This window comes from Glossina fuscipes, unplaced genomic scaffold (genome assembly GCF_014805625.2).
Source record: "Glossina fuscipes isolate IAEA_lab_2018 unplaced genomic scaffold, Yale_Gfus_2 110, whole genome shotgun sequence".
NCBI classification, from domain to species: Eukaryota; Metazoa; Arthropoda; class Insecta; order Diptera; family Glossinidae; genus Glossina; species Glossina fuscipes.
In genome coordinates, this window is record NW_023998453.1 from 339300 (window position 1) to 360612 (window position 21313).

The 21313-nt window shown below is 32.2% G+C and overlaps 3 protein-coding genes across 3 annotated transcripts in view; 2 read left to right on the top strand and 1 right to left on the bottom strand.

Moving 5' to 3' along the window:
- The window catches only part of LOC119638888 (biorientation of chromosomes in cell division protein 1-like 1), a 44746-nt gene that overhangs the window by 13284 nt on the left and 10149 nt on the right, over window positions 1–21313 (bottom strand). The gene's annotated exons all lie outside the window — the stretch shown is intronic.
- LOC119638891 (sideroflexin-1-3) lies at window positions 3087–9634 on the top strand. The gene is made up of 8 exons (XM_038035980.1): window positions 3087–3232; window positions 6806–7189; window positions 7323–7440; window positions 7507–7582; window positions 7995–8080; window positions 8820–8947; window positions 9011–9168; window positions 9233–9634. Exons 2-8 carry the CDS (start codon window positions 6880–6882, stop codon window positions 9317–9319), a joined length of 963 nt encoding a protein of 320 aa, XP_037891908.1. The 5' UTR covers window positions 3087–3232; window positions 6806–6879; the 3' UTR covers window positions 9320–9634.
- On the top strand, window positions 11060–20904 carry LOC119638890 (mitoferrin). The gene is made up of 6 exons (XM_038035979.1): window positions 11060–11176; window positions 18681–18769; window positions 18835–18959; window positions 19037–19272; window positions 19341–19502; window positions 19574–20904. The coding sequence occupies exons 1-6, from the start codon at window positions 11060–11062 to the stop codon at window positions 19988–19990; spliced, it is 1146 nt and encodes a 381-aa protein (XP_037891907.1). The 3' UTR covers window positions 19991–20904.

Here is a 21313-nt window from a genome sequence, read left to right on the forward strand (position 1 = left end):
ATGAAAACAAAAAAAAAACAATACACAGAAAAACCAATACAAATACAATAACTGAATATAAAGAAAACAAAAAAAAAAAAAAAACAAAACAAAACAAAACGTAATTATTAACAGCTTACACTTATTCAATAAAAACAAATCAACAAATCAACAACATTTTCTCGGACAATTTTATTTATTTCTCAGTAAAGAACGAAAAAAAAAAAAAATACGAAAGATTTTTTTTTATAAATAAATAGATTCTGGTTGAAATGTTTTTGATAAATACCCAAATATTATTTTTATTATTTGATGCTAGGCGCACTTTTGATGACAAAAGGAATTCCTTTAAGATTTCAAGAAATTTTGGAAGACATTCGTCCTTCTCTTAAACAGAATTTTTTGATGTTTGTCGCTTATTCTGCTTTCGGTTTTACATAGACAATGTAGGGCGAATCAAAAATGGAGTTAAACGAATGACGACTTTCAACTTTTATAGCCCAAAGTGCAAACGCTATAAATGTCGAGCTAACAAAGGCTTTTTCAACAAGAGAGATCATTTCGGAAATCGTACATATGCAACGGCATGGAAAAGTAAAAAGAAAAGCTTTCGAGAAATGGATCGATACACATTTGACCAAACGCATTGAAATAAAAGAGAAAGCAAAAAAATTTGTCGGACATGGCTTGCAACGTTCGCACTGTTTTTGATCTCACACGCGGTTGCAGTTATACGAACATGACCCATTTAACGAAATCAGCCGAAAGCATCATTGCTGTAGTTGAGATAGTTGGTCAAAGGCGAGGGTTATTCATCTCGAGTTTTTGTCATGACATGGAAATATCGCAACCTAGTTTGCTCCATATTCTGCATTAAGATCACGCCCTACATAAGTTGCAGTTAACAACGCAGGAACTCAAAAAGAGCAGATCACGTACATTACGGTGTATTCGTTGGTTGGAGGATGGAAATGCATGAACAAAATAATGACATTTTAAATAAAATTATGAGGAATAATGAAACTCATTTCACATTACATTACATACATAGTAATACTCGCACATCTCTCTCTCTCTTTCTTTCATTCTCTCGTTTCTTTTTTACTCTCTCTCTCTCTCTCTCTCTCTCTTTCATTCTCTCTCTTCTTTCTCTCTCTCTCTCTCTCTCTCTCTCTCTCTTTCCCTCTCTCAGTCGCCTAAAAAGGTTGAACACATCCTCCACAATGATATCGAGTACCGATCTGGCGCAGTGATTTGGTCTGCAGGTGATGTTGCGTAACTTTTTTTCGTGAAACAATATTCCCTAGATGTGGTATTTCCTCAAAAGCAACCTTAAATCGAATCTAATACCGGGAGATTTAACAAACTGCTAGAGTTTTTTTTTTGTAACACATCACTCAATAAGTCTCCTGCCTAAAACACACACACATGGCACCACTGTTGATAGACCCATACAATTTCTATTCGTTTCAATTCCGTTTAATTGTAAGCAACTTCGGAAGATGGCAAGCAAATACGAGTCTTCTCGACTAAAATTTGATACTAAGCCTTCTACTCTCCTTTATGATCTAAATTCTTTTAATTTTCACCCTTAAGACAGCTAGTCGTCGATGATCGTAGCACAACCTCTCCTATCAAGAAATAAAACGAAGCTAACGATAAGTCCTACACGACCTCATGCTTAGTGTACACAATACACAGACGGATTGAGAGAATCAGATCTAGTCTGTATTATAAGCTAAACAACCAATTAAAGAATAACTGCCTTATGGAACTTTTCATTCTTATTTCTAAGTGTTACTAGTTCTAGTGAATGGAAAAGTAAATTTAGTTTATCCTGACAGCAAGCAGATAGATGTACGCGTCCAGAAATTGAAGTCCACCTTGATTTAGATACTAAACAATAGTATAACTACAGCTACTATTAGATGTCACGAACGGAAAGAGAAATGTGTTTGCACATTAGTTGATAGCAAGGTTCGCACGAAAATTCTTTCGTACTATGCTATCTGCAGCTAATTTTACTTGTCAGCTGAAGGTAAGCAAGTAAAATACGTCATATGGTGTTATATTATTTAGCGGATCTTGTATGAGATATAAGAGAACTACTTTCCACGTGCAGTCAATAAAGAGCATTTAAGACGTTGTATTTGGCATAAATTACAGAACGGAAGCAACCCATCAGCTGTTCGTGAAAGCTTATATGACACGTTGGGAAATCAAGTTGTAAATGTTCATTCCTGATAAAGATGGTTTGCCAAATTTCGTTCCGGAAATTTCAGTCACAAAGAAAATCATCAATACGCATCCAATATCGAATATCGAATATCTTCAAATTAATACAACAAAATCTACGGAGCGTATAACAACTACTCATTTAAGTTAAGCATTAAAACAAAGAAAGTTAAAGGAAAATCTCATGGGAGAAATTTCTACTACTTGTAGAATGAGTGATCTTTTTATTCATTCCGTTCAGAGTTACAAATCGTTACTACTACGTTTCGTTAATACTATTAAAATTTATAGGGTGCATTTGAATTATTTGTCAGCATGTTACTTACAGTTTAACAAATTTATTATGTCTTTATGTTCTGATGGAAGGTGGATGGAAATAAACTGAAAAATATTCTCAGGTAAATGCATTCATTCTCTCACTCAAGGTTGTACAAATCTGTATTCTCACATTATCCAGTACCAAAACGTTTAGAAACTTTTTCTCTCTATCCAGTATATATAGTTTTTCTCAATATTTATCTCTCTTTTTCGTTTATTTATTACTCTCTGTATAGTAATAATACAAAAATTCAATTGATAACATGACATACCGGATTGTATAGACAGAAGAAAACAACCACTAAGGAAGGCTTTAGTAAGCAATAAGAGTCGCTAACCAAAAATACTATACAGTAACTATATATATATATATATATATATATATATTTAAATGAATATATAAATGAATGTAGAATAAACGCAAAAAGAAAAACTTATTCATTTGAGAGAACAGAACAATAATCAAATAGATTTTTTCTTAAAGCTTTTTCCAAAAAGAAAAAATGAAATAAAAACAACCTCATATAATAATAATTGTGGTGTATGTAGCTTTCATTTGATGGAACATGAGCTGCATATGATTAGTTGTTAATACACTGCCAAACCGGTCAATATACATATCTGTGAGGCAAATATTACGCGACGACGTATTTCCAAGTCTTACACAAAACTGTAGCTTATAATAAAAGGAAAAGAGAAGGTAAACCTTAACATATATATATATATACATATATGTGAGTGAATAAAACTAATTAAGAACGTGATATCTATTGTTTCCAACTACCTGGGCCTATGTCTGCGTAAAATAAACCACAAAAGATTTCGGTATTTTCTCTTTCAATTAATGCTTCTAAACTGTGTGTGAAAAACCAAAAACAAAAAAAATAGTGTTAAACTAAAAAAAAAAAAAAATATATATAATAAAAATGCTCCAGTTAAGTTACGAAATCATTACTAAAATTATGTAACAAATATTCATTAACGATGAACGATAACGTTGTGCGAGCACAAACAGTAAGCAAGAAAAAAAAAAAAAAAAAACGTAGAACCCTCTCTTCTAGCGTACGTACGTATACAACGTACACAGACAAACCCCCTTTAATTTAAATTAAAGAATAAATAGAATGAAATTACAAAAACAAATTCAACTACAAGTTAAAACATTTGACATTGCTCTTGAAACCCAATAACACGCATAAAATTATTTGGAAAAATTTGTTGTGACCATAAGAAAGACCTAAATATCTGATACATACATACATACATTTATATTTATATTTACATACTTTTTTTTAATTGATTAAAAGTGAAAGACATATCGGTATAAGTATTGTGGGCATAATAATAATAATGAGCGCATTTACGTACCAACCAACGAACACATTTGCAAACTTTCTGCGATGTTTGATAGCGAGAAAGAGAGCAAATTAAACGCTTGCTTGTGCTTGCAAGTGTTTTCATTAAAATTAACATATTAATAAACAAATTCTTGTTTTTTTTTTTTTTTTTTTTTTTTTTGTTTAATAAGCAAGAACACACCGTATAACAAAAATTTGCACAATCAGTTATTAAGCAAGATTTTAAATACATTTTAATTTATAGTCAAGAAATATTTTAAAAAATATATCCATTAGTTACTGAATAATTGAAGATCTTGTACGAATTGAAAAAATAAATAATATATGTATAAGTATATACGCGTGTTTGTGTATGTGTATATGCATATAATATAAGCCCACGATCAATTTGACTTGTACTTTGATTCTCTATCAATGGCAAACTAAAGTATTATATATAAAAATCTATACATCTGCCCCTCACTCTTCACGCCATACTTTCTAAACGTTTTCAATCCTATTGGATTTGTAAAGTAAATAAACGAAGCGAAAAAAAAAAAAGTATTTTTCGAAAAGCAAAGAAAAAAGGAACTTTAAGAAGAAAAGATCATTTGTTCCCCTCGTACACGCAAACTTTTTTTTACTTTACTTTACTTTACTTTACGTCGTTTTAATTCAATATTTGCGTAACATCTAACAAAACCTTATATCAATAATTATTTCATTATTTCTTCCAATTTCTATTCAGTATATCGTTGTATGATAGAATTTACTTTTTTTTAAAAATTTATCAAATTATTATTATATTGTATTAATGAAGAAGGTATATTCATTCTAGTTTATCTAAATCAGAGGTAAATTGTGTTCGCTTTGGAAGAAACGTACAAAGGCCATGTGAAAAGTGCTTTGAAAAAAAAAAGAAGAAAATCCCTTTTTATACATGGCCATGATATAGACACGAATAGTGCAGGTCCCAAAAAATTAGTTTTTAATGTGCGTTACTGTACGATGATCATGACATTACGATTGGTTTTTTCTATCTTTCTTTGTCCGTCTGTCCATCCGACCATTTTTCATTTATAAAATCGAAAAAAATCTGAGATAGAAACCTTAAAATCCATTAAAAAGGTATAAAACTAACTAGCTTTACGCCGATATAGGAATTATCAAAAAAATAAATGATACGCCCCTTTTTTTTAACCTCTTTTTTATGTGTGAAATTTTGAAAAAATTCAACTTTAACTCATCCATCTGTTCGTCCATCCCCTTGTTCGCTGCTACATAAATTGAAAAGAAAACCTCAGATTAAACTTTTTACGATCTTCATCAAGTCCCCAAAATTAAATTTATAAATGAATGGATTTAAGCTTTTAAAAGTCAAAATAACTAATGTGGCTTTTGTATTAAAAAAAGAACATGTTTTTAAAAAATTCAACCACTGGGACTTAGCCTTGACAATTTCGATTAGATCTCACATATCAAGTTTGAAAATGAAAACAAAAAAAAAAAAAAGAAAGAGCTCGGGATAATCAAAAAACAGTAAAAGTTAAAACAATCTCATGCCCTTTCGTTTCAGACGCTCAAACAGTTCGGGTGAAAAACTTACACTTGGTATATCAATGCAGGGAAGGATAAAAGTTAATCCGAAGCCATCTCGGCAACTCGTCGATTCGACGAAAAACGACCAGATTTTTTTTACATTTCTTGTATGTATCTAGTCCAATCGGAAATGTTCTTCGGCAGCCATGTTTTAACTGACAAAAGGTTGCGTCTATCACTTTTTTACACCCAACACATATTTTGATATTTGCGCACATTTGCGACATCCAGAGGGCTTTAAATTGACTCACTCACCTTTCATTACACCAATCGATTCAAAACCATTTTCTGGATCGATCTAAGCTTGCCTGTCCATCTGTCTTCATTGCGTTCAACCTACAGTACATAATTTTTTAGAAATATTTTAATAACATTTGGTACATGATACGCTTTCGCCTAAGAACGAAAGCTATTAAAAATGATTCGGTTCGGATCGCTTTTTCGCCTGATTTTGAAACGCCAATATATGGATAACGGCAAGTGATGTATGGTATTTAGGAAGATTTTAAAGATTCAAAGCTTGCAAATACGAACCAAGAGAAAGAGAAGAATTCCATCTTTCTTAAGACAAATACGTCAAAAACAGTAAATCCTCGAATCTCTTTGGGTTGTTGGTAAATATGTATGGAAGCTTGTAATGATCTTGTCGCCAAATTATTGTCTACTATTTGGTGAAGTGAGCAACGCTATAGTCATATTATTTCAGGCACAACTATACATTAGGGAAGCTTATAACGACAATTAATTCCTGGCTGTCAAATTATCCCATGGCCTAACACTTCAAACTGATCGGGTGGCTTCAAGAATTCCAAGTATTATTTGAAAACAGTTATACCATGTCGTTAACGATATATAAATTTTTTTAAGATTCTAACACGCCTTGCTAACCAAAAAAAAAAAACATGCGATTACCGGTTGACTTATTATCATTGCGAGAATACATGAACGGGACCACTTTGCAGACAACTGGAGAAGAATCTAGTCGACAAATCCACCTGATATTTTCACATATATTAGAGAAGAAAATATTATAGGGATTTTGCAGCAGCAACCATAGGAGCCGTAAAAAAAAACTTTTAAAGCACATCACACACACACATTTAGAGCATTTTCCGATTTAAAAATTCAAATTATAATTTAACGGCTTTGATTAATTGTATAAGAACTGAATCAAATAGTTTATTCAACACAGACACCTATATATACCTATATAATATGAATTATAATTAGTAGTTTTAAAAACACTGTGCTTTGGCAATTACTATAGTTATCTCATAGCACTTTTTTATCTCTTATTATAAAGTGTTTTTTTCCTTCCTTTTATTTTTTTTTTTTAGATTAAAAAACTTAGTAAATCTATTCGCAATAATTACGGAAGGCAACAGTAGTTAAATCAATTTCAATAACCGCAATGTCTTCTCTACCGAAAGTGGATATCGATCAACCGCTATATGATCAAAGCACTTATCTGAATCGGGCTAAACATTTCTTACTACTCACTAATCCTTTAAATTTGTTGGCTTCCAATGCGGAATTGGAAAGAGCTAAACGTATTGTACAGGATTACCGTGCCGGTCAACCAGTCGATGTTAAAACTATTGAAGAGTTGTACCGTTACAAATACATATACGATTCTGCGTTTCATCCAGAGACTGGTGAAAAATCGATTATAATTGGACGTATGTCGGCTCAAGTACCGATGAATACTCTAATAACGGGATGTAAGTGAAATTAAAAAAAAAAAAAGAAAAAAAAAGAAAACAATTAATATTTCTTAACTTAGCAACTAAGTGCAATGACCGAATAAATTGCTTCCGATTGCGATTAACATTTCTTTTAATTACATATTCATAGGTATGCTGTCATTTTATAAAACAACACCGGCTGTCGTCTTTTGGCAATGGGTGAATCAGACATTTAATGCGATAGTAAATTATACAAATCGTTCTGGTGCTACTCCTATACCTACCCAGTAAGTGAATTATTTTTAAAGTTGTCTCAAAATCTTCTAAAGTTTCTTTAACATTGTTTCATAAAGACAACTAGTAACGTCTTACGTCTTAGCTACTGGTGGTGCTTTAACAACAGCCTTATCACTAAACAGACTAGTAAAGGTAAGTAATTATTTACATAGTTATAATGAGAGTTTATGTTAAAGGCGATAATGAAAATCGCATACATCTGAGAAGAAGGAGAAGTTCCTTCAAATCGTGAATTGTTTGCTTTTCGAGATTAAGCAGTTATCAAATATTGACCTAAGAGAAATGCAATAAGCACTTGCAACATTTCAAGAAAGATCGGAATTTCTAAAATGAATTTTCGACAACCGCGTCCCACTCGTGCTTTAAATTCTCCCGCAGTTTGGAATGAAGTGTTCTAAAGACTCCATGCTTAATGTGTAAATAACTTCTAACTTACGAAGCCCCGAATGCATCAGAAAGACATCGGCAAGCAACCGCAAGATTATCGCTACAAAATTTTCGCATAGAATCTATAATTTCACTAATGAATTAAAGTTTCTTTTAGAATTTACATCCTCTAATCGGCCGCTTTGTACCGCTGGCTGCCGTGGCCGCTGCCAATATGATTAATGTACCTATGATGCGTTTACAGTAAGTTTTGATTTTCCTTTTTCCTATTTTAGCAAAATTATTTGTCGCCGCTATTTAAAAAAATCAGACAAAAATATTTTACACAAATTCCTTATCGTCATAATAATGCAAATAGAGAGATTAAATTAAGCTACCACTATTCTATAATAATAATCGCCCTATTCATTGATATTCAAAAATAAATCGTGGCATATTTTCAGGCAGTTGAATTAACAGTAAATTCTCTTTCTGCTCGTACGACATATTTATGATCTGGAATATTACGGATATTGTCATATATAACTACCTATATGTATATATTTATATAAAACTCTTAGATATTTGCATATATACACTTTTGTTTCTTCCTATATATATACATTGTTTATATACATGTAAACATTGTTATACGCCCTCAGACCCTTATATTCACTGTATTTTCATTCATCTTACAAGCTAAGATTTTTAATCTAAAATCATAGGCCTTGAACAGAAACAGTGGATGAACGGGATATACATGTCCTTCGACTGGCAATACTCAGAGCTACAAACCAAAAACAAATTAAGAAAGGGCTATTCTCTTGTCGTCTGTTGAAGCTATAGCAACAATTGAGTTAGAAAGCTGAACTTGATTACAAAAATAGATACGTTTTAAAAATGGACATGGTCTACCTAAAAACTTCTAGGTTATTTGTTATAAGTCTATTAATTGTTTTTATTTGTTATATTATTTCTATTATACAATTTAATTTTGTTGCAGAGAGCTTAAAAATGGTGTGGTGTTATTGGATGAAAATAATAATGAAATGGGTGTGTCAAAAAAAGCGGCCATTTTTGGAATTTCAGCAGTTGTAGCATCTCGAATTGCCATGGCTACCCCCGGAATGAGTAAATTTACAATCATTGTCTCTATTTGCAAAAATGCTTAACGTTTTCTCTTTCCTTTCGCAGCTCTAACGCCAGTTTTAATTAACAAACTGGAAGCTGGTGGTTTCTTAAAACGTTTCCCTAAAGCTAGCGCCCCCATACAAACACTATTTTGCGGTTTTGTACTAATATTTGCAACACCTTTAGGTTGCGCTTTCTTCAGTCAGCGGGCGGCCGTAGAAGTATATTTTATTTGTTTAAATATTTTATAAAAATTTATTAACAAAAAAAAAATATATATTTTAGGTAAAAAGTTTAGAACCTGAAGTTCAGACGGCAATCAAAGAAAAGAATCCGGATCTTAAAACGGTTTGGTTTAACAAAGGCTTGTAAATCATGAATGAAGACAGGAGGAACAAAAAGACAAAGCGCACATCCACTGACAAAATACTCACTCAGCTTTATAAAGTGAGCTTATTATCAAGAAACAAATATATTTAGTAACAATTTTTTTGACAATAATGTACTTTAAGCGCTTTCGTTAAGCATATAGTTATTGATTAGCAATAATTTTTGGCAATTAGACATATATTTTGCATTTATATCCACATTTATTATATTATAGATGTGCTTGTGTATATATGTATCTTTATGTCAAACAAAGTTACATTAAACACAACTACCAACCAAAAAAAAATAATAATAATAAAATATGATTGAATTTTATTATTGAAATATAATAATAATTAAAAAAATTATTATCAATTTTATGTTTTAAAATTATCGCAGACTTTAAAAGCGTGTTCCTTTTTTTTGGCGCAATATGATCACATAAATATAAAAGAATAATGAATGCAATAATCCGTGTCTTTCACAAATAAAAATATATATAGTAAAATTCGAGATGTATGCGGGAAAAAGTATTTCATGTAAATATGTTTATTTAAACGAAGGTGTAAAGCAAAGCTAATAACCAAAATTTTTTTAATCTCTAACGGAAACAAGTATTAAAGTAAACTAACAAAAATGGCGGTTTAAAGACTCTGTGTAGAAAACTGGAAACTAGGCAGCACTGTAAACAAAAGCCAATCATCGAAAAGCTATAAATATGGCAATACGTTTTACATTTTTTTCTTATTAATTTTAAAAGAACTGTCAAAATTCCATTACGAAAAAATTCACTCACGTTTTATTAAAGGCAGAGGTTTTAAGAATTTAATTCGCATGCAAAAAAGGAAAAGCTGAAATTTCAAATAGCTATAACTTTCGAAATTATTTGATACGTTTAAAAAGATTGTTTGTATTAAAAAATTATAAATAAAGTCAAAACAACGCAAGCCGTGTTTGCCAAGGCCGTCGTCTTGTGTTTATTTGGAAAATTGTGCGTGTGAGACCGACTTTTGAGGCCATTTTTAGTAAATTTTAATTTGCAACAGCAGCAGCGTTAACTTTGATAAAAACTAAAAAGCGATTGCTCGCCTTATAAAATTCCTTAGCCACTAATTCATCATCTGGATATGATTGTTGTGTTCGCTGTCGAGAGTCAATGACGCTGAAAATTCTGCTATTATTGTAAACATCAAAGCCAAGAAAATTGAAACAAGTTTATCAGAAACATACTAAGTGGTAGTTTCCGCCATCCGCGTTCGTAAGGGCGATTCTTATGAATTTTTGTACATTTTACGGGGGAGAGAACGAACACGCCGCCGTCTTAGCCGCATAAAAACTGACATTTGCCAAACTTATTTAGCTAGGTTAGCTGGCAAAACAAACTAGCAAAAGTTGCGAAAGTCAAACGAAAAAAAGAAAAATTTAGTATTCAGGGGCAGAAGCGGCTGAACGGCAGCTGCATTTTGTCACCTCACCCTAAATAAACATCTCTAATTATCTGCCTTATCAATGAATTCGTATAATTCGTATAATAGTTGAACGATAACTACAAAGAGAAATTAAATCCAGTGATATTTTTTTTTTTTTTACATGTATATTTTATTTTGTGTTTTCACTAATTGTGAAAGATTGAAATTGAAAAAACGCGTAACTCATTCGAAATTCTTAAACGTTCAATCAATTGCAACAGCTTGTTGTTTAGTGAAACATTCTTTCTCTTGAAATTTTTTTGTAATAATCAACATGAATATCGATGATTACGAATCATTGCCTACTACCAGTGTAGCCATTAATATGACGGCCGGTGCTATCGCCGGTGTATTGGAGCACATTGTTATGTATCCTATGGATTCGGTTAAGGTGAGTGAAAGCGCTTTTTTCCTGTCCTAAAATAAAGACTATTATCTAACCTAACCAAGAAACATGCGTTCATGATGTAATTTTGTGTCGAGTGTTGATTTAAAAAAGAAGGAAAAGAAAACACATGAAATGAAAAGTCAAACATATCTCATACGAGTGTCATGTCATTTCAATAATTTTATTTTTACTTTCTTCCTAGGGCAGTAAAGAATGGAAAATGAAGATGGTGGGGAAAACGTTCTTTATGCTCATCATTAAACTAAGATGTGTAGCGATTCTAATTATTATTAGTAATTCTGTTGAACACAGCTGTAATACGCTTCAATCAGCTGTTTGGCTGCCTAATCAGATATTAGGATTTTCTCTTATCAGCAAAAACACTTTAGGCTGACGTTATTTTTGTGACAATTATATGGCGTTTACTTTGTTATTGCATTTACAAAAAAAAAAAAAAAAAAATTATTTTTATAATTATTTTTTAATTGCCGCGTTCTTAATCAATATGTTCCAAATTAGCCAAACATTGTTTATTGTTTTCAAAAACCTCTTGATAAGAGTTATTTTTAAAATACCTCGTTAAAAAGGTTTTTTTCTTATTTTAATTTCTAACTACGTGTGACAAAGGCATAGTAAATCAATGTCTAATCGTTCATAAAGTAAAAATGCATTTATAAGCAAAGAAAATAAAACAATCTAAAGAAAGCGTAAACATGAACCCATTTTATAGTATGGAGGGAGCTTTTAATAGGGCTAAGCCATATAAAAATAAATTATAAAATATTAGAATTCAGCACACTTAGAAGCAATTAAAAACTATGTAATTCTTTCGGGACGTAGGAGGAAAATATCTTGCTGATCAGTCGTCAATACAAGGGATCTAGCCTGAGCGGAACAATAGTTTTCTTTGTTGGGTGTGTGTTTTTTGTTTCTCAATGAGTTTCGCCTCGAGGGTGGCAGGTAGCGCGTATCGATTTGAAATCTTCTATATAAGTAATATGAGACCTGTGACGCTCTATTATCATTAATTGCACATAAATTTTAATTAATTGCAATAAATGTCGTCGTTAGTTATTATTAGAATATCTGTGTGGAGAGTTGTTTTAATTAAACAAGTTTTTATGATCTTTATCACGTTTTCATTACTATCATCATTTCATTTGTCACTCTCTGCAGCAACTGCGGACCTTAAATGAACGAACGCAACAGACTTGAGCCATTTATATATACAAGACTGCTTCAGATGGCGAGCTCTTGATATTTGATTACGATATGAGCTTATTATTACGCCAATTATGTGCAAGAGGATCTCGGAAGATGGTTTACAAACGAAGGCAAACCCAGGACTGACACAACTCAACGTAGTACGTTGTGCTTGGGGAAAGTAATGAGGTGGCAAGGGCGCTGTTCCGACTTGGCCGAATTCGGTGAAATTCTAGAAAGTTCTCAGTTTATTGACTGGACCTCGCCTCTCTTATGGTTACTATTTGCTTCACTTTCTGCAGAACTGTCTTAATAATATAAAGCTACTCTCAGGAGAGATCTACGAAAAAGACTTAGTTCAGCTTTTCGCTCAGAAATCGTAAAAGCGCTATAGCAATGACAAAATTATTTGACCAGGAAAATGGTAGACAGACGATTGTCAGTTGAAATGGCCACGAGCTTAATTTCTTATATAATATATAATGTACTCATATATATTGCTCTTATAATAATATACACATATACTGCCTATGTAAATATAGCCGTTAAATTGCATAGTGTTTACTTTTTAAATAACATAGGACAGACAATCATTATATTTCTATTGAAATTGAAATTAAAATTAAAATGAACAGACAGGCGATGTCGTATATTTTAACATGACGCGTCTTTTTTTTTTTTCATTAATTATTATATATAGAAAACAAAATGAAAATTTTAATTCGCTTAAAAACGAATGCTAAACACCCATCATCTGGACTTTAATGCAGGAGGATTGCTCAATATTTTCCTTGATTATGGGGTGTGTACAGACCTTAGGGCCTTAGCTTGTTCGAATGGTGCTTTGTACGCATCTCATTGGCTTTATGATTCACTGTTAGAGATTGTTTATCGTATCTACTCTGTACTTGTCAGCGGTGGGTAAAAATTTTAAATTTGATCAAAAATATTTCAATCTTCTAAAACAAAGTACAGTTATAGCATAAACTTGACTTGACAAGAAGGTGTCTGTCTACACGTTCCTTTCGACTGAAAAGAAAAGCAATTTGAGCCTTTCGTTCTAAAAAAAAAATAATAATAATACAAAAATTAGCTTTAATATCTATCGCGAATTGTTTTTAATGCATTAAGTTGCCGTGTAGGGAGAATGGTCTACACTTATCTTATTGGTTTTGCATAATATATAAGTAAAATTCCTATCCAGAGACTGAGACAGAGAAAGCGAGAGAGAGAGAGAGAGCGGCAGCAATTTCCTGGAAATCGTAAGAATATAAATATGATAACAATAGCGACGAGATGAGATATCTCATTTATATGAAAAGCATTTCGCATTATTTTACAACCGCTTGTTTATATTCTTATTTAAGTCATTTAATATGTGCGGTCCGCAGTAGCTATTGCTGCGCAGCCTTAATACGATAAGATTACTCCGATCACCGACCGCTTTTAAAACAATTAGCTTAAGAAGACAAAGTTACGACTGCAGTATATCCATATAAATTATATACATCTATATATACACAAAATGTACACAAACTGCTCTTTATAGAATTTCTTGAAATAACGGGAAACGTTATATTTAGCTTATTTATTCTTAAAGGAACATTGAAACGGCAAAGGAAACTACGCTGGCGGTCAGTACGAAATGTTCTTAAATACTCGACTTTTATATCCGTCTGTCCAATGTTCAAGTCGAATTCAATATTAACTATTTTAAGCGAAAAGGGCTGCCATTAAGAATTTCACTTTTAACTTTCTTTTAAACTTTTTAACAATCATAATCGGACCAACAAACGTACTAACAATTATTAATGTTACAAACGAAATAACGAAGCTAGTATGCCCCTTGATTTTGATGGTATCGATAAATATTAAATTATAATTATATTCCACACCTCATGCCATGCATGGGTAGCAAATTACTGGCCTTGTTCGTATACGATGGAGAATTTTCCTTAAACACGTGCCGCGATCGACTTGTCAACATTTTTACTTTAAATAATACTTTGTATAACAATAACTTGGCATAATACATGGAAGAAGAAAATCATTGTTTTTTTTTTTTTTTTGTAATTAAGAGTCATTTAAGGAAAAAGTAAACACTTCACTTCAAATTCCTTACCCTCATTACTAATAACATTTATTACATCAACATTGATTCTCAAGACATGTCCTCAATTCGAAGAAGAGCATACAGAGCGACTATTATTGTGCTAAGCTCTAATCCAGCCATTATTATTAGCTACTAATGCTCAGGATTCTTTTTTCCTGGTTTAGTCCAAGTATTCCTTTGCTTAGTCTAAATAAATTAATATAAGCTTGCAGAAAGAACATTCCCTGAGGAGATGAATAACATACTATACTTAACATTGTAATATTGTTTCACTTCCATAAGCCATCGTTTTGTTATCGCTAGGAACGTTCAAAAGCTATAAAGTCCCTGACGCACCTACTTATGATTTCAAACGCAGGAAAAAAAACGCCCGCATAATTTCGATATTTACGATCTACGCCACTTTTTCTATATAGTTAACTTAACGTTTTTGCGTTCAGCATCCAGAACGACATCCAAGATAGATCCACCTTTTCTTATGCTAACTGATTCAGAATTCTTTTCTGAAACAATTTAAGTTTTTCTCGTCCTCCGCTTGGTAGATTGCAAATTTTTGAGATGTTTTAATGGAATTTAATACATTAACCTACTCTGGTCTAAGGGCGAACTCCACTGAAAATGAAATGGTTTGGACAACCTCGGTATAGCGTTTTATTCAAAGAAATGTCGATGTAGCCCTACTATAAACATTTAATATGTTTCTTTCTTGGATAGGAGTCCAACTAAATTCTTGCTGCTCTTTGATAAAATTCAAGTGTATTTAAACTATACTGATTGCAGAGCTTAATTATTCTCTATGGTCTTTTGGTATTTATCGAGTAGTTTATGGAAGCGTCGAGTATGTGGAGACGATATCTGTCGATCCATGTTCACAACTTTTGTGAATCGCTGACCCGCTAAATATCACTACAAGGATCTGCATAATTGGCAATCGGAAAGGGCCAGACCTGGAGAATATAGCGGAACGGGTAAAAACTCTCAGTGTAAGCTGAAAGTATTTCTTTGGTTGTTTTTGCGAGAGACAAACGGACCTATTCAAACTTCCATCGTTTTCAAGACTACAATTTTTATCGGAAACTAATGTACTTTCTAACTGTTTTGCAGCTTATTGCATTTTCGTTCCAAGCCAACTTAGTCATACATAGTATGTATTTTAGCAGTATTTTTTTTTCAGATTAATCCACCTAGAAATACAGAGAAACGTAGATCCATAAATAACACAAATTCCTTTTAAAATTTTTATATACAATGAACGACAGTAAATAATTAAAATTTACGTCGTTTAAACATCAATCATCATCATAAGTTATCTATACCTCCGTACATATCCGATTTGTAACATTTTTCGTGATGCGCTCAGACACATTCGCTTAGCTTAGCTATAAAAGCACTTACCTCACGAAGCCAATTTGGATAGATCTAATCAAATTTTAACAGATTTGGAAAAGCTTATAATGTTTTATAACTGAAAGGTGGACTATAATAAACCAAAAGAGATTGGCAGCACATCTTATGAAAATAAATCCCTTTTAGGAGAATATTCTCTAAGAGTAATGCGTTAGTGTTTTCAATATTACACCACAAAGCAAAATGGGATTGGAATAACATTTGGTCGATATCAGGCGGGTTGCAAGCTTTCCAACAACTTCTATAAAACAAAGCCTACATCTGGGATCATATAGACAAAATCACGGAACCCCGCCGTCATATGGAAGAAGAAAAAATAAGAAAGCAATGATCTCCGTCTTCATATTCAATTTTACAAAAGGGATTAATTTCGTAGCATAGATTTAGATTTAGTATGAATAATTGTCATATAATCCATATATGTTTCTACAAATTATAAATAAATAAACAAGAGTAGAAAATCATATGTAAAATATTTATAAATTACTTATCAATTACAGCGAAAATTGTTGAACAAAAAAAACCCGGTTCAAATGCTTGCAAATAATAGGAATCAACTGAATTTATTTGGCATTACAATAATAATAATGACGGCATTCATTTTCTTTCACTTTATATTGATAAGTTTAATTGAAAAAAAAGGCAACAACAAAATTTCTATTTAAATAAGAAATATAATAATAACGTTATCGTATGTAATGCTCCCGTTTAGTCACTTCAGAAAACTCTTCCTTCTATAAGTAATCATCTTCGCAAAACTACACAGTTGCTGCGAACACTGCGCATAAATTTAATCTAACCTGTAAGCTAAGCATAGGGTATAAATGTTACAAAGCATGTCCCTTCCCCTTAATCTATACGTAAAATATGGATAGCAAATTATTGAACACAACGGAAATAGTATAAATGTGTTCTTTGGAAAACACTAAGTCAACGATAATCTTCATACCCATTAATTTATACTGAGATTATTATTAGGTCAACGATCAGCGATTCCTATAGGTAAAAATAATTAAGAAATGGGTAATACCAATGTACATAACGGTTCAATTCGATGCTTTTGACCTTACTCTAGATAAAATAACGATTTTTCCATTCAATATTATTGATTTATTTAGCGTATGCGGACGCAATCATGGATTTCTCAAAATGACGTTTTCGACATTTATTTTGAATGTTCTTTGACATGAAGATATCTGCTGCCGAAATCCATCAAAAATGTTCAGAAACCTATGGTGACACTACTCCCTCACATCTCAATTATTGGTCTTGCTTTCAACGGTTTAAGGAACAGTGGTTTCAATGTCACTGATAGAAAACGGCATGGAGGACGAAAAAAGTTCGAGAGATCGAAGAACTTTCGAACACCTTAGCAGTTGACGAATCAACTGTTTCTAGATATTTACAGACGTTTGGAGAGTTCCGAAACGAGGGGAAAACGGCCATTTTGGCCACTATTTGCAAGAGCTATCCAGGATATGCTGCTACAGTTCGTATGGGAAGTCCTACCGCACCCAACGCACTTACCAGACAAGACGTCTACTGATTACCACTTGTTCAGATCGTTGCCAAAGCAATATAAGATATCGCTAATATGATATTTTGTTAAAAATATTGTAAAACGTTATAGAAAATGATCGAAACTATTTTGATTAATACAACACTCAATAACAGTAATTTTACTCGGTTGTGAATTCAAATCACAATTTCAGTAGTCTTTTAAAAAGAACGTAATGAATATTGAGGATGAAGTTTGTTTTCAATAATTTGGGTAAAGGCAGGAAACTGAAAAAGCAAATCTCACCACATCACATGATTTGTTGGCTTGTTTTCGCCATTTTTAATTCTTTATCGATTTAATTATGATTATTAACTTGTCATATAAAAAAAAAAAATCAATAGAAATCGTTATATAAAATGGGATGATTTAAATCTAAATCGATTTGCGTCAACGTTCATTACTAATACCACAAAAGCTGCCAGGTTCTTGCTACTTCCACTTTAATTTCTTACATACGTGGACATATAAATTTATGCAATAAAGGAAATTAATGAGAGTATAACGTATATACGAAATCACTTCAATTCATCCCCATAGTATATTTAACTATTTCAAGAGTCAGGTTGCAAGGAGCTTCCCATTTTCATTTGCTTATTTTTTGCGATTATGTCACGATTACCTTTTTCGTTTTATATTCGCTTTCGACGCATTAATTTGCCGAATGAGTCATAAAACAATGCACCCTTCAAAACAATGCTTGTAAGTTATTAGAAATTCGCTTTCAATAACGGGAACATCACGTGGACTACCACGTGATCAATTTATAGTCATAATAATTAATACGCTAAGCGAACATTTTAAATAATTTTATACTGAACTTCATAATTCTACCCCTGCCTCAAACAGATGCAAAAATGAAAAGACGATTGCGACACGAACTTTATTAATTAGTGTCATTTATAGTGATGGCTCTGATAAAAGTAAAGAAATATAATAAAAAGAATGGGTCAAATGGGTTGGAATTTTAGATCATAACAAGTTAACTCAACATTTTCCCTTGCGGCCAGTCCCTGTAGTACGTAAGATTATTTAACACGGGGAAGCGATAGGCAAGATGTCTGAGCTACTATAGGTTGACTTAATAAAAGAAGATAATTGCACTTATGATTCTCCAATAATAGTAATAGTAATAGTGGTAGCAGTGGCGATCGATAAAATGTCACTTTTTACATTTAGTTACCTCTGACCTCATTTAACAAAAATCCCATGCATTTTTTTTTTAGACTCGGATGCAAAGTTTATCACCGAAAACCGCCAAATACAATATAACGGCAACGTTTAAGAATATGGTAAAAAAGGAGGGTCTACTAAGGTTGGTGCTTTTTGCAAATTGTTTTGTGTCTCAATCAATATTTTTCCGCTTTCACTTTACCACAGACCCATAAGAGGTGTAACGGCCGTTGTGGCCGGGGCTGGACCTGCGCACGCTCTATACTTTGGCTCGTACGAATTATCGAAAGAGTTTATGACGAAAGTAACCAAAAATAATCACATTAATTACGGTAAATTTTTATTTAATTAAAGCAAATTAATAAAGAAAAACATGTTTTTATATAAAGCCTCCTTTTTTTTGCTATAGTTTCCTCAGGTGTGGTGGCCACTTTAATACATGATGCCGTCTCCAATCCAGCTGAAGTGATAAAGCAGCGAATGCAAATGTACAATTCACCCTATCGGTCCGTGGTCGCTTGTTTGCGTGGTGTTTATCAAACGGAAGGCCTGCGAGCCTTCTATCGTTCGTATTCTACGCAACTTGTAATGAATATACCGAATCAAACGATACACTTCTCTACCTATGAATTATTCCAGAATATGGTAAAAATTCATCTCAAAATTCTTAATTATTGAGAAATTATCTTTAATTTGAATGCGATATTTTTCAGCTCAATCAGGAGCGTAAATATAATCCTCCGGTACATGTAATAGCGGGCGGTGCGGCCGGTGCATGCGCAGCAGCTGTTACTACACCTTTGGATGTAGTGAAAACTTTATTAAATACCCAAGAAACCGGTTTAGTTAAAGGCATGATAGAGGCCATGAAAAAGGTTTTGTTATTAAAATTAATAGAGAAAATCAATATAGAGTAAAGCAAGTAATAATCGAATGATATTTTTAGATTTATATTATGGCTGGACCAAAAGGCTTCTTCAAAGGTCTGTCGGCTCGTGTCTTATATTCAATGCCAGCCACTGCCATCTGCTGGTCAACATATGAATTTTTCAAATTCTATTTATGTGGCATAGAACGCGAGCAGTACAAATCTTCAATTGTGGGCAAAAGTACACTGCAGCCGCGTGATAAAGGTTACGTTGTCCTTTCCACGACATCGAACGATGATGACTCAAAATTACCGGACACCAAAGAAACGACATCGCCACAATCACCGACATCAATACAACAGCCGCCAGTGCCATCTAGACCCATTAAAACGGTATGCGAATTGTCAACTAGTGTGACAGCGCCACCATTAAATCTTAATACCCGACACTCGGACGTTAAAAGTCCTTTTGAACGAGGATTTCCCACTACATAAACGACTCTCATGTCCTGTCACAAGCAGAGTATGTGTCAATAACTCGAACTCATTGCAATCATCATCCACATAATCCCGCTCAATCACAAACACACACACACACAAACACAAACAATTATGCATACATACACAAACCGCACAGATAGACGACAAGCATAAAAAGCAATTGCAGCGTCAGGTGTCTCGCCTGTGAGTACCAGCAGCGCCTGTTTATGCTGACATGCCACACGAAATTCTCTATGAGGATGAAGAGTGTTGTTGCTGTGTGCGTTTGTTTCTTTGAAAAACTATGGAAAAGTTTAGGAATATAAAAATCCACTTTTGTTATTTCATCTTTATATTTAATAGATCTGTTCTAATATAGGTACATATATATATATGTATGTATATATACATAGATATATAGGTCTATGTAAATAAATAATATATATATATACGAGAATGCGTATTGTAAATGTATTACGAAAATAAAATTCATTAACGCAGCGTCACTCTCGGAACATAAACCAACGTCAGTATGTCTTTTTGCCTTGGCAGCGATTTTTAATTTTTTAATCGCTTCTAACACAATATTCTTGAGTAGCGTTTCTCTCGTTTCTTCAGATCTTGGAATATTCGGGCGAAAATAATTTTCAATTTTTCAAAAAAAAAAAAGAAAGGGAAAAAGATTTTAAAAAACGCCTTATTCTCGACCCTACAACAATATGTGTACATAAATCTATTTTAATTACTTACTGTACACAATAAAGTCTTGTAAAACAAAAGTTGAAAACGAATACAATTTAAAAACTATTAACAAAACAAAAAAAAAGTATAATTTAAAGAAAATAAAAAAAAAAAAGAAAAGAAAATTAATTACTAAACACACAACTGTAATCAAATTGCAATAAGAGAGAAATAACTATTATAAAAAAATAAAAAAACAAAAAAAAAAAATCATACAATTCAGAAAATCTATTAACACCATAAATTTGCTTATATTGTTGTTATTGGTTTCATTTTCTTATAATTCAGATTTTAATTTTTGAAATAAAAAAAATAAATAAATAAATAAACAAAAACGGTATCTTTTCTTTTTTTTTTTTTTTTTTAATAAATATATTCCTTTAGCCAGGTAAAAACGGCGGATAACATAAATTGTTACACTTTACGAAATTCTTTATTAAACCTCGATATGTTTTAAGTTCGTATTAAGTTTAATCTAAATATTTAAAAACGCTGTCTAAAAATAATCAACATTTTAAATTTTAAGAAAACAAAACCACTTTGTTATCGTCAAACGACTCATTGAAATTGTAATAAAAAAAAAAAAAAAAAAAAAAA

Bases quoted from the DNA above. Each gene is read 5' to 3' on its own strand.
- LOC119638891 (XM_038035980.1), top strand. From the start codon at position 6,880: ATGTCTTCTCTACCGAAAGTGGATATCGATCAACCGCTATATGATCAA. The intron at 8,081-8,819 runs GTAAGTTTTGAT...ATTTTGTTGCAG, and splicing joins GTACCTATGATGCGTTTACA to AGAGCTTAAAAATGGTGTGG. The intron at 9,169-9,232 runs GTATATTTTATT...TATATATTTTAG, and splicing joins GTCAGCGGGCGGCCGTAGAA to GTAAAAAGTTTAGAACCTGA.
- LOC119638890 (XM_038035979.1), top strand. From the start codon at position 11,060: ATGAATATCGATGATTACGAATCATTGCCTACTACCAGTGTAGCCATT. The intron at 18,960-19,036 runs GTAAATTTTTAT...TTTTTGCTATAG, and splicing joins AAATAATCACATTAATTACG to TTTCCTCAGGTGTGGTGGCC. The intron at 19,503-19,573 runs GTTTTGTTATTA...TGATATTTTTAG, and splicing joins TGATAGAGGCCATGAAAAAG to ATTTATATTATGGCTGGACC.